We start from the raw sequence: 13,981 nt of genomic DNA on the forward strand, positions 1-13,981 counted from the left end.
GCATACTTGTAAGGATTATACTCAGTTGTTTCCGCTATGGAAGGTTTTATAAAATCAGTGATACATATACAAGTTTGCCTACACAATATGACTGATAATACAATGTGTAGATCTCTAAAACAAAACCTATTCCTTTTAAGGTGGCTCGAAATAGTTTAATGGCACGTGCAGACTGGGTTCTAATAGCTTGCATGTGAGTTATAAAAACCCATGAAGCAATGTAAACAATATGGCGTCTGTGGTCTATTTTCGCCTACCTCTTGAGTGCCACTTTAAAAGCTCATGGTCAAATGTTTTTTTTGTTTTTTTAATAATTTGCTTCCACAGGAATTCCTCTTCCTTGGTTACTTCCTCACTTCAGCATTATGTTTGCTTCACTTCCACTCACAGCAGCCAAGAAAAATCTCATAACAATGATCGACGCTTTCCTCGTAGAGTCCCACAAGGAATTACGTGGCTAGCAGGGGTTGTTTAGTCATTTGTTTTGGGCAGCTTTCATACAGAATGTGTTGGAGAGGAAATGTCCAGTGAAAGTAAAAAAGAGGTAGACAGAAAAACACCTAAAACACAGCCCATGAAGATTGATAGTTGAACAAAACAAAAAATTACTCAAGCAGTTAATTTATTCAAAGGCGGCATGGTGAAAACAAAACTTCAGTTTGATGGCGACGAGGAAAGAGGGGTACAGAACTAGCAAAGAATGCAAATAGTTTCAGTGAGATAAGCTTAAGACTTATTTGTTTTGTTTGCTTTTCAATTTTCAATGCACGGGTAAGACCAGAGATATGAGGTTTGATCATTTACAGCATACAAATAAAATGACGATGTGAACACCACAGTTGTACTGATGATTTAAGCAACTGCAAATTACGCTGAAAAAATATTTCTGGACTTGAATGTCCATGAATAACAAACAACATTAGATGAGAACATTTCTTGAGTTAGAAAACTTTACCCGCCTGATTTTGACACTTTTCTTCTAATCCAGAAAAAGATCAAACAGAAAAATATCTCCTATTCACAAAAAATACAAATACTTTGCACTGACAACTGGAAGGTAACATCGTGTCATTCCCTTACTTTGCCGATTGTACCCACACATGCAGTCAGTTGAGCCTGTGAAAAACTCTGCACATGCGTAAACACTGACCTTGTCGACTCGCAATTTTTCCTCATCTTCCAAATTCATCTGCTCAACAGAATTTTTTAAACTTAAATACTTTCAAGATCATTCCTGATAACATCTAATAAAGGAGTTTGAGAAGGGTTCACCAACCTGTTTTCTAAATAAGACAATAGATTCCAATTTTGAGTGCACAACTGAATGCATCATATGGTTGCCATGGTAACAGGTTTTGGAAAAAAAATTGATGAAATGATTCTATGATGTCTCTTTCATTTCTGTGGCAAATTTCATACTGGTACGATGAACCAAACTGTATTTAAAAGAGAATTTGTAAAACTTGTTTGGGAAAATGAAAACTATTTCGAGCCACCAAGATGAACTTGAACAACGTATCCCTTATAAAATATTGTAAAAATTTGATGCAGTTCACTGAAACCACAACAAAATGACTGCATATAGTTACCATGGCAGTCATTAATTTTTAATTATCTGTGTGGGTGCATAATACCATATACTAATTTAGCCAGGGCTTTAAAACTAATGAAAAAAGAATTACATGTGAGAAAGGTGAATTGATCAACATGACATGAGTGTGGGACAAAGAAAAAATCTGAGTCCCTGTCAAGAATTAAACCCATGACCTCCCGAACACCAGGCGGTCACTCTATCCACTGAGCTACCAGAACTCATGGAGAGCAAGGTCATTTAACTGAGTTCATATGTGACAGGTGTCCTGCATACTGCTAGGATCAGCACTGTCGAAGATGCCCTTGGGAAACTGAGTTTTTTGCATACGTTATTTCTCCAAAACGAAGCACAGATCAACAAAAACAATTATGGAATGATGCTTTTCATGTCAAAACAAGTCAGTCTGCCAGAAATTAACTTGATCTTGCAAAAAATGAAAATCGGCCCAAAAAGCAATATACATGTACACACTTTTGGTACGAAACCCTTCAATTAACCTGGTATTTACCGGTACATTTTTGTGAGAAAAAATCCGGTCATTTTTCAAGCGCAGAGATATTGTGTACAGACTGTTTAATCTTCATTCATACAAGTTTTTCTTGTTGATTAAAACTTTTCAAGCTCCAAAATATCTCTAACTCTATATTGGGTTCTTTTCTGTAAAACACTATTGTTTTTGGTACCATTGAGAATCCTGATTGAGAGTAGTTGTGAAAGTTTGGGTGGTATTTATTTAAGGATGTTTGCGCTAATTGTTTCTGCGCATCCTTACTGCGCACACAAATTAACACACAATGGCAAGCATGAGCGCACACGCTAAGTAATACATGTAAAATGAACAATGATAGGGCAGATGGCCATTGCTATAGCTTTGCCTGGATTTAACAATCTTGGACGTTCAGTGACCCCTATGTTTCATTTGTTGGATCATTAATTTTTCTCTACCGACTTTCTACGTGTAGCAAAAAAATGAAGAAAATATATTGATTAGATGTTCGAATTTTTTGCACAATGCACCATCGAATTCCATTACTTTCAGCTCTTAATTTATACGGGGTGGTTTCAAATGCCTCTTGAAGGGTTAAGTTTCGTGAAAATGTTGACAACATTTGGAATTATTCACGCAACAGACCCACTTCTACAAAATATGACTAAGATCGCTTGCCTCCATTGACTCACCTTCTATATTTTTTACTATAAACCCCTGTAGACCATGCTGAATTATGTGTGCCAATTTTTCAAAATCAGGGTAGTTTTCCACACGCCTTATCTCTGAAATAAAGTCAGTGACCCCCAATTTTTTTTTTTGCATTTCTGACACAAGTACAGTACTGTGCAAAAAGAATGCAAACGAATTTTGTCGAAATTCAGCTATTGTTCCCGTGAAATATCATAGAAATTTCGAGCGAAGAATCATGATTTATCAGGCGATGTTTCGAAGAAATTTCATTGAGTGATACAAAAATTCACTAATCTAAGAACGATTTTTCGATGAGATTTTGCCAGTAATTAAACGAAAAATCGCATCCTGAAATGATATTTCGTTGACTGTCTATAAGCGTATGGTATTCATGAATGAATGGAATTGACAACTGTAAACACAGCACTTCGATTACCTTTAAAACAACTAAGCTGAGTGTCAACACAACCTGAACGAAACTATTCCAGAGAATTCGCAAAATATTTCATAAAATCTATAAGCTTGATGTTTATTCGATAGTTTGTCTATGAAGAGGTCAACAGTGTGATGCCCTTACCATTTCGATTGACAATAACGTTCAATCTAAGCTTACGTTTTCCTCTCTCGTCAAGTCCTTCGACTTTCCTTTGCCGTTTATCATTCACAAGCAACTCAACATATCGAGTCTCCTGTCGAGGTGTGGTGTTAACCTCCGCTTCCATAAAATGAATGCCTAGCATGCGCCAGTAACATCAAGAAGTGCCTTCGAATTCCCTCACGCATTAGATTTCATTCCATTTTCTGCCACCCATATAAGGAAGGTAGGTCCCAGTCTTCAATGAGTTGAGTGTGTTTGTAACAGGCAAACAAAACGTAATGGGGTGAAACAAAAACTTTTCTTTTCCAGTTTAGACGTCTTTAACTGTACACTAGTTCATGTATACAAGCTATTTAATTTAAAAGGGAGTTTTATATAGGCAATGAAAGGCAAGTGTAGTTTGATATGGAGGGCATGATTGCTCAGGAGTAACTGATGATCGATCTTTGAATGTATGGATATAAACAAGGGTTGCCATGTTTACGTGACCGTTTGCATCACACTGTGAGCATGGAGATGAAGTCTCAGGAGAGTTAATGAACTAGGTAAGTTTGAATTTTTTAATAAAAAAAGGATGTTTATATCTGTTTTTGGACATTATTTATAGAGCAAATTTTCGTGCGGCTTTTCGCTACACTGCGAACTCTTTCTCCTGAAAATTCGTTATTCTCAATGATATTTCACCTGAATATTCACATGGTCTTGCGAAAAACAGCCCTAATAATCATTTTGATTAAAACAATAGACCTTTCGAAAATTTCGTCGAACTTCGTACAAAAAGTCGTTTCACTCGAAATTTAATTTCTTCGAAAAGCGCCCAAAAGTCGCGAAAAGTACCGAATTTCGTTTGCATTCTTTTTGCACAGTTCTGTAACTCATTATCTGACTGCAGTAAAAATTTAAAAATCTATTGAGTGGAAAATTTTTGCACAAACATCCTTAAGATTGATATTTCCTGTCAAGTGGCCCTAGAGCAGCTTTTATTATTTCTACTTAGAACAGGAAATTTGCTCATTTGTAATTTTGTGCACTACTCATATCAAGTGGTAACCTGGAGTGATACACTTCTTTTTAATGGTACACAATTTCAGCATAAGTAACACTTGACTTTTTACACAGTTTCAAGATGGGAAAGAACATGGATTTTTGTCTAGGTAATTTACTCTGGACACTTTTTTGATTATGTCAAGAGAACAATAGAATTACCTTCAACAGTAATGACAAATTGATTTGAATCTAAAAAAAGCATGTTGTGATTCGACATTGTAAGGAGGAGCCTGTCACGCCTACAACATGTAACATATTGTACGTTGGTATGGCATGTATCAATCATGTGAAATCAGCTGTTGCTAAAAGCCCATGCTATGCTGACAAAATTTTTTTGACTCTGTCAAAGGTCAAAATTTTATCCGTCAAGTTTTCAAGTTTGTCGTAGCGGTAACCAGACATGTCACAAAGTCCTTGATATACACCGGCAGTGTAGACTGTCTGTAAAACAGATTATAGTGATGGGCAGAATCAAAAACAGTACAATCTTTGTTTACCACAAAGTGTGAATCACATGGTGAGATCAAAGATTGAAGAGAGGTCAAAGCAAAATTAAATTTAAAAGATTGACAGTTTTTTTTTTCTGATAATGTTCTGTAAATTGAAAAATCTTGAGCCCTTGACTTTTAAAACTTGAAATCTTCTTTTAATTTCATTTAATTAGTTTTCAGGTTTTGGTATTGAGGAGATATTTATCGATTCTGTTAACCCTGTGTTCACACTCAAGCATTTACAGAGGTAAACATTATGTAACTGACTAAACCGTGGTAAAATTGTACAGTGTTTATACTGGCTCAAATAGGGGTATCGAATGGTCCCATTCAATTCAAAAGTGCGTGCAAAATTTGGAATTGCTCGCAAAAATTAGATGAGTGTTTGATTGCTCATGCTGGCAAAACTTTTGCAACTGCTCGCATGCTCAGATTCTGGTAGTATTTAGGTTTTTCTTGTGGATAGAGACTGGTTTTAGATCTCCTTGAGCGTCCATCCACTGACTCATGTGAAGCTACGTTTGGCATCAAACAAGGCATACTGGCTGATAGCGCAGTAAGCGGCTGAGATTGGTTGAGCCGCGATAAGATCCTCCAAAAGGCTAGAGACAACATGCCTCTAGCCTTTTGGAAGTTTCAGCCAGATTACCTGGCGCAAAACAACTTTTCCTTTTAATTTGAGAGATTCCAGCCAGCGGAAAATTTACAAAGTGCTCACTGCTCACCATCTACATTCTCTGAAGTGCTCACTGCTCACAAGACAAATTTGATCACTGCTCATGCTCGCAAAAATAAACGCACTGTTCGCATGCTCACAAATGCTCACAAAGGCCATTGGATACCCCTTCAAATAACCAAGTTAAACCTGTCATAAATCACATTCAAATTGAATTGGCCGCAAATTCTAAAATCCATGCGTAAAATACCCACATTCAAAAGAGAAGCTGCGGCTCTTGTAGTCCTCACGCTAATTTTGTTGTTCTTGAGCAGAAAACTCAGTACTCAAGATTTCAGCAACACTCACTTTTTCAGCAACTCAAGAAGTCGAGGTGAATGCAACTGATTATACTTCAAATTGCTCTTTGAAAAACAAGGTGTGCTAGACGTGCGTAGTCATGACCAAGAAACTAATTCTGTTTTGAAACCCTTTTACACAGAGATTTTGTTGGAAAATGGTGGAAAGAGAACTTCGGAACATCTACACATACATTTGAATATTATTGTCTGAGTGGCTGGTCTGGATTTGGCTTACCTTTTTGCCATGACTCCTACATAGATTGAAAAAAACATTGTTGAAAATGCAGTTGTGAAAACGTGACTGAATGAGATTGACACAATCTGGACACCACAGGATGCAAGATACTATGCAAACACAAGTGGATATATCCGTCATCTCGACCTTGGTTACCGACCTAAATCATGCTTGATCACAGGGTAAATCGAACTTTTACCTTGGTCAACTTTCTATTGTCTCGTGGTGTTAACAATTATTTTCCCCAAAATAAACACATCACAACACTTTTCATTGCCTACATGTTTATACTGCTGATGCCTCTAAATCAGCTAAAAAAGCCAAGGAATCAATAATACATTCAGTCCAGGATTGTCAGGATTAACCTCTCTGTCCTCACTCATGGTTTCCACGTGTCCCCAAAGGCTGAGCTCCAGGTGCATTGTAGCAGAGGTCAAGTTACTTGTCACACTATGCATCAATGGAAACAGCTTCGGATTGGCAGTTGAAGCACACAGAGTGTGTTCACGTGACGTCATCAAATTCTCAAATCCAAAACTAAAGGGCCACTAAAGGTTTTCTCCTCATCAGGCAAAAGAGGTACTAAATTCATATCAGTTTACAACTTTCCAGCTCAATAGCATCCTTCATTTGGAAACCAGCGCATTTTGAGTTTCAGAGTTATGGCAGAGCTCAACATAAAGCTAAGATCGCATTTGTCAAAAAATATACACTTATCTCGTGATTTTTAGCCATTTAGGAGCTAAAGTATTAGGAAAAGTGCTTGTGCAAATTTTTTTTGGTTTGGTTCAGATAATCAGTCGACTAGATAGCCAAAGTATAAGTTCCAGAAGTTTACACTATTTTTCCGGCCACTATATTGGGGGACTAAGGAGGTCCTCCAACATGGCGGCTCAATGCTAGGCTCTACAATTTTGCGCAGAACATTTCAACGAATATCTCAACTTTGGGACCAGGCACACACCTTAAACTTGGAGAACTGTCTTCTTTAGTTATCATCTATAATATCACAATTTTTTTGACTTATCCACTGAATGGTTCTTGATTTTGTTTTTTATTGTGTGACAATGAACACACTCTTGAAGATTAACTAGACAGTGTTGGTTGGTATTTTGTTACAAATGTTAAAAACACAATGGTAGGTTCTTGTCATAAATTAGAACAGATTAACGAAGTTTGCATGCTAGTTAGGTGTGAGAAAGGTCAAACAAGAAACCACAGCACTGCAGATAATTTTATTTCGCCAAACACCGTAGCATGAAAAACACAAACATCGCACACCAAAGGGTTTGAAATCACCTCAACACTGCAAGTTGGGATTTTATTCACTAAATCACCGCATTAAAAACAAAAGAACAAGCTTAAATTTTGGCCTGTAGGAAATTTTAAAGAACCCATTAATATTTGATTTGCATTCGTGAAAATCTTCTCACTTGCCCAAAGAGAAGTTTGCTTTGGTTTGCAAAATTTTGTAATTCAGGCTCAGTTCATAACTCTCAATACTACTGCCAAATATTATCCTACCGTCAATGCTAAGTTCTGTTTGTTATTTTAAATTCACTGTAAATGAACTTTGACTGAAAAGCAAACAATACAAGTTTCACTTTTTTAAAATGCAACAAGCGTAGTAACGTAATATCTAAAACAATATAAGTGCCTGCACTACTGTATGTACAAAGTCATGTATTCATGCACTAATTCCTAACATTTTGCTTACTAGTAAGCAGAAATAGCACAAAGCTTAACGCTAGTAAAACACATTTAAACAAAACATAATAAGCAGCATATTCCACAATCATCCTCGAACAAGTGATAAGGCATCCTTGGCTTTGACGAAACTGATGTGACAGCCAATACTGAACCGATATAATTCAATTGATGTTCCCACACTTGCGGCTAATAATTATAGATTTTTATCTAACAAACAATGACTCATTCAGTGTGTGGTGCAACTCGAACTGATAGTTCAAGCCAAGAAATACTGACTAGTGAGATACTTGTAAAATACTTGTGAGATACTGGCTTGTGAAAGCTTGTGTGGTGCAACCCACAAAGAAGTTCAAGCCAATGAACATGGGCTTCCGAAAGTGTATTAGGTGCAGTGCAAACAGCACAAGCCGAGCCTGGATATGCTGGCTTGGGAGAGCAAAACAACTTCTGAATTGCCAAGAAAACTTGCTCAGCAACACCTGAATGAAATAACAGGGAATAAATGAGGCATCTCATAAGCTTTTCTTGACAACAGTGCAGTTAATTTCCAATAACAAAGCAGCACAACATAGCAATTGAAAAATGCAAAATAACTTACCTTGAAAACTGTAACCAAATCCAGACAAAAGGCAGGGCAAAGAATCGAAAAGAACTTCTCTGACCAAGCAATATGACTAGAGCTAGCAACGACTACACACTGCAAATGAAAGGTCGCGTCCAAGAACATCCCCTAGATTTTTTGGCCATTTTTGAAAGTGCTTAAAACTAGCTGAATTTTGGCATGTGGGCTTCGTTTCACCTGAGAAACATTGCTCTGAAGTTTTTTTCACTGGGTTGCTTTTCGTTCTCGAGAAATAACGTATGCAAAAAAGGCACACAGGTTGGAAAAACCGGGTGGTTTATTGCATACGCAATATCTCGAGAACAAAGTGAACTTTAGTGCAAAAACTACGGGACATTGCTTAACATACCTGAACGAAACTGCATGCGAAATTTGGAGCGTTTTCGACAAAGTTCACCTTTGATTAAAATACCTGACGCCCTTTTCCCGCCCAGTCCTTCAAATAAACGAAGCTGGGCCTTTGTTATGATAAACAGAGCCAATCCTTCGTTATAATAGCCAAGCCAAGCCTTTGTTATAAGTCGAAGTCTCGCCTCGGTTTATTATAACAAAGGATGGGCCCGCCGCAACCACAATGACTTTGATTTTACTTAGAAACCAGCAAAATGTCAATTTCACGCAGCTTATATCAGCTCAAATTTGTTGATTTCAGGTCAAAAGTGCTTAAAATGTTGACTCGTGTTAACACGCGATGGCAAGGATGTTGATTTCTCTTAGAAAGCAGCAAAATGTCAATTTTACGCAACGTAAAAGCTCAAAAATGTCGATTTTACGTCAAAAAAGGTTTAAATGTTGATTTCATATTAACCTGTTACGGTAGGGATGTTGATTTCACTTAGAAAACAGCAAAATGTTAATTTTACACAGCGTATAAACTCAAAAATGTTGATTTCAGGTCTAAATAGGTAAAAATGCTGATTTCACGTTAACACGTGACGGCAAAGATGTTGATTTCACTTAGAAAAATGCAAAATGTTAATTTCACGCAACGAATCAGCTCAAAAATGTTAATTTCAGGTCTAAATAGGTAAAAATGCTGATTTTACGTTTACGCGTGACGGCAAGGATGTTGATTTCACTTAGAAAACGGCAAAATGTTAATTTCACGCAGCGTATAAGCTCAAAAATGTTGATTTCAGGTCTAAATAGGTAAAAATGCTGATTTCACGTTAACCCGTGACAGCAAGGATGTTGATTTCACTTAAAAAACAGCAAAATGTTCATTTCACGCAACATATAAGTTCAAAAATGTTAATTTCAGGTCTAAATAGGTAAAAATGCTGATTTTACGTTAACGCGTGACGGCAAGGATGTTGATTACACTTAGAAAACGGAAATATGTTAATTTCACGCAACGTATAAGCTCAAAAATGTTGATTTCAGTCTAAATAGGTAAAAATGCTGATTTACGTTAACGCGTGACGGCAAGGATGTTGATTACACTTAGAAAATGGCAAAATGTTAATTTCACGCAACGTATCAGCTCAAAAATGTTGATTTCAGGTCTAAATAGGTAAAAATGCTGATTTCACGTTAACGCGTGACAGCAAGGATGTTGATTTCACTTAGAAAACGGCAAAATGTTAATTTCACGCAGCGTATAAGCTCAAAACTGTTGATTTCAGGTCTAGATAGGTTAAAACGCTGATTTCACGTTAACGCGTGATGGCAAGGATGTTGATTTCACTTAGAAAACAGCAAAATGTTAATTTCACGCAACTTATAAGCTAAAAATTGTTGATCTCAGGTCTAAATAGGTAAAAATGCTGATTTCAAGTTAACGCGTGACGGCAAGAATGTTGATTTCACTTAGAAAACAGGAAAATGTTAATTTCACGCAACGTATCAGCTCAAAAATGTTGATTTCAGGTTTAAATAGGTATAATATGGCGGCCAGAAAATAGTGTTAATATCTGGAACTTACTTTGGTTATCTGGGACAATGATTATCCGCACTGAACAAATAAACATCAAATAAGCACTTTTCCAAATACAGCAACGTCTCAAATGGCTAAAAATCACGAGATAAATACATATTTTTTGACAAACGCGATCGTAGCTTTATGTCACGCACCGCCTAACTGATTAACAAATTAACCCTTCTGCACAACGTACGGGTCTCCATACATCTGCATGTCCGCTGATCCCAGAAGTTCAAAACACTACAAATCATGCCGATATGAAATAAAATCAACGCAACCTGGATCACAGATCTATGTTACAATCGATCGCTACTTGTTGGTCATTATTACCTTTAAATGAAAAAAGCCACAAGCTAATCACCAGTTCGAGAAACGTGAGCAGAACGTGATTGCAATACATGCCGGGAAGGGTCTTTACACCTCGTGCGCGGGAAAACATGGCGGTCGATACAAGACAAATTTTATCACTCAAAAACCAGTTCTCACTCTCCAAACTTTGACACTAGCAACGCTTGGCAAATGGGCCACAACTCACGAGAGGGTATTTTTCTTGGGCAAGAACTGCTCTTGGACTTTGCTGCCTGGCTCGATCTGACTTCGAACGCTGATAACACGATTACGGTATATCAGCTACCTTCGAAGTTTCAGAACACATTTTGATTCTTTAAAACGTGCTGATGACTTACAGGTTTATCGAGGCTTTATGATGCCTCTCAACCACCAGGCAGGCACACAAGGTACTTTAACACTATGCTTAAGATATTAGTTGACAGAGCTCTAATACGGCACATCTCTTTTTCGTTCGATGGTATTTCGTTTGCTGCTTGATCGATTCACGTGTTGTGTTTACGTCACAATAACCGATGTAAACAATCTGTTCCCAGATTTCCGCTCTATATACTATTTTCCTTTGACTTTAAGACAGCTAAGATTCAGTGGAATACACTATAAACAGTCTGCCTGTTTGCTGTTCAACAAAATGTTTCTTTTGTTTTTTGTTCAACAAAAGATCTCCAAAAGATGCCACTTGGAAAACTGAGCTTTTTGCATACGTTATTTCTCGAGAATGAAGAGCACCCCAGCCAAAAAAATGCAGAGCAATGTTTCTCAGGTACAACGAAGCCTACATGCCAAAATTCAGCTATTTTTGAACACTTTCAAAATGGCCAAAAAATCTAGGGGACATTCTTACATGCAGTCTTTCAAATGTAGCAGTAGCTGCCTTCACTTGAAAACAATCACCCACAACACTAGTACCCAGTCTACCTTTCAGACTACTCATGCTCACAAAGATCTGTCACCTTACACTTGTCCTCAAACCCACAAGATAATCGCTGGCTATATGGGATTATGCAATGTATTGCATAATCCCACAAAAAGCTTAAGACCTTAAAATTCCCCATCTTTATTCACTTATCACTAATCACCAAGACTTCAACAGTGCTGATCCTAGCAGCATGCAGGACACCTGTCACATATGAACTCAGTTAAATGACCTTGCTCTCCATGAGTTCTCGTAGCTCAGTGGATAGAGCAACTGCCCAGTGTTCAGGAGGTCATGGGTTTAATTCCTGTCAGAGACTCAGATTTTTTTCTTTGCTCCACACTTGTGTCATGTTGATGAACTTACCTGTCGTATTTCATCGCCAAGCTTGAAATTCACCATCTTTATTCATTTATAAAGAAATACATGTATTTCCTCACTTTCAAGGACTCTTTAAGAATCTGGTAAATTTCTACAGACTTTTCAAGACCTGTGCACTCCATGTGCTATCTCAAGATTCTTGAGCATATTTCAAGACATTCTAGACTTTCTATGAGTGTCACAGTGTAATTATGTAACCAAATTTACCTCTCCTACAGTCAGAGAGTCCCAGCTGTCTGGTGCTTGAGGAAGTAAACTATGCAAAACTTCCATTCTTTCAGGTAAAGGTGGCAAGAGCAAAGATGCACCAACTGATAATGCTTCATTGACTGCCTATATGAAAACATAAAGTAATACAATTAGAATATAGTTCAAGGGCCCTAGGCATATCCACCTTGTGTTGAATTTGAGGTTATATTAAATTATTATATTAAGATGATTTCCCCAGAACATTCGAGCAATAACGGCAAAAATTAAGTTACCAAAAAAACATGACACGGTAATATTTTGAATACAGTTAAGAACTTATCAAGACTTCCTTATCGAGCTGATCCCGTGAGGGCAAATTGACCTTTTCTTTTTTGTTTCTAGTACAAAATGCTGTTTATTTTCAAAATTAATGAAAAAAAATTTTTTTCCTTTTTTTTACTATCTATTCTTACTACTAAAATGGAGTTGAAATGATATGCAATATTCTTTGAACACCTTAAATAATTTATTCAAACGTTGTGAAAACAATTCTTATCGCCCCATATCTTGCTTTACGTTTCACATGTGGCAGCTAGGCCACACCTTTATTTCCATTCCAGTTTTAGATTGAGAGCTATTTTGTTGAATTATGACATAAATATTATTAATAAAGTGTATTATTGTTTGTCTCACGATGTAGTCACTTGAGATGTAGATCGCGACGTTTCGACTGCTTACTGCTAGTCTTCTTCAGGCGATAAGGTCGACTGATTGCACAGTATCATTTATATCACAAAGGACGGCTGTGATTGGTGCATTTCGATCCTCCTATTGTTCCATTGTTCCGGTGAGTAGCTGTTCCCTCAGCGGTCCGCTGTTGTACCGTTCTCCTGTTGTTGTGTTTCTTGATCGTGGGTATCCATGCTTCAGGAATTTCAATTCCACTATCCCTGTTGATGTTGTTAGGGTGAAGTCTTATGTGAATAGCTTCCTTGACCCTACGTGTGTACCAGTGAGGATCTCGATCAATAAACTTGACCTCATTCCAGATAGGATAGTGGCCGGTCTCGTGGGTGTGTTTCCCCGATGTAGACAACAACCTTTTCCTATGTAGATCTTAATACGAAATCCAAGAGCTCCGCGATTTGAACTGGTGTAAGTGTCGTGCAGTCAGCCAGGCCTGCGTCGTTCTCCATTTTTTGTAGCACGGCTTGTACAGCGCCCTCGATCGGTACATTGGTAAACAGTGACTCTACGTCGAAAGACACCATGATCTCGTGGTCCTGAATCTCTTCACTGGCGATAGTGGAGGCGAAGTCAGTTGAGTTCTTCACTGTGAAGCTCGAGTTACCTGGAAGAGGAGATAATATGTTAGCCAAGAAAGTAGACAGGTCATATGCAAAGGTGTTGACACACGACACAATTGGCCTAAGCGGTGTGCCGGACTTGTGGGTCTTCGGCAAGCCATAGATCCTAGGTGGTTGTTTGTGTCGGGGTCTGATCTTATTACAAACCGCCTCTGATATGTGTCCACTCTGTTTCAGGGTTAGCAGCTTCTCAGATAGCTTCCTGTCTGCTTTCTTGGCTAACGTATCATCTCTTCTTGCAGGTAACTCGAACTTCACAGTGAAGAACTCAACTGACTTCGCCTCCACTATCGCCAGTGAAGAGATCCAGGACCACGAGATCATGGTGTCTTTCAATGTAGAGTCACTGTTTACCAACATACCGA

At 37.8% G+C, this 13,981-nt stretch overlaps 3 protein-coding genes across 8 annotated transcripts in view; 1 reads left to right on the plus strand and 2 right to left on the minus strand.

Moving 5' to 3' along the window:
* LOC145479127 (putative E3 ubiquitin-protein ligase HERC1) overlaps nt 1-13,981 on the minus strand; it is a 304,004-nt gene that overhangs the window by 210,495 nt on the left and 79,528 nt on the right. For all 6 annotated transcript variants that reach the window (XM_081457396.1, XM_081457404.1, XM_081457389.1 and 3 more), the window contains exons 14-15: nt 12,268-12,393; nt 1-34 (exon numbers count right to left, since the gene is read on the minus strand). The exon at nt 1-34 is cut by the window's left edge and continues 158 nt beyond it. In XM_081457396.1, the coding sequence (XP_081313522.1) occupies nt 1-34; nt 12,268-12,393 (160 nt within the window). The remainder of the gene's footprint in view (nt 35-12,267; nt 12,394-13,981) is intronic.
* Nucleotides 1-13,981, plus strand: part of LOC145479610 (uncharacterized) — a 385,465-nt gene that overhangs the window by 47,267 nt on the left and 324,217 nt on the right. The gene's annotated exons all lie outside the window — the stretch shown is intronic.
* On the minus strand, nt 13,332-13,976 carry LOC145479699 (uncharacterized). Its single transcript, XM_081458135.1, has one exon. It carries the CDS (start codon nt 13,974-13,976, stop codon nt 13,356-13,358), a length of 621 nt encoding a protein of 206 aa, XP_081314261.1. The 3' UTR covers nt 13,332-13,355.

This window comes from Orbicella franksi, chromosome 1 (assembly GCF_964199315.1).
Source record: "Orbicella franksi chromosome 1, jaOrbFran1.1, whole genome shotgun sequence".
Taxonomy (NCBI): Eukaryota; Metazoa; Cnidaria; class Anthozoa; order Scleractinia; family Merulinidae; genus Orbicella; species Orbicella franksi.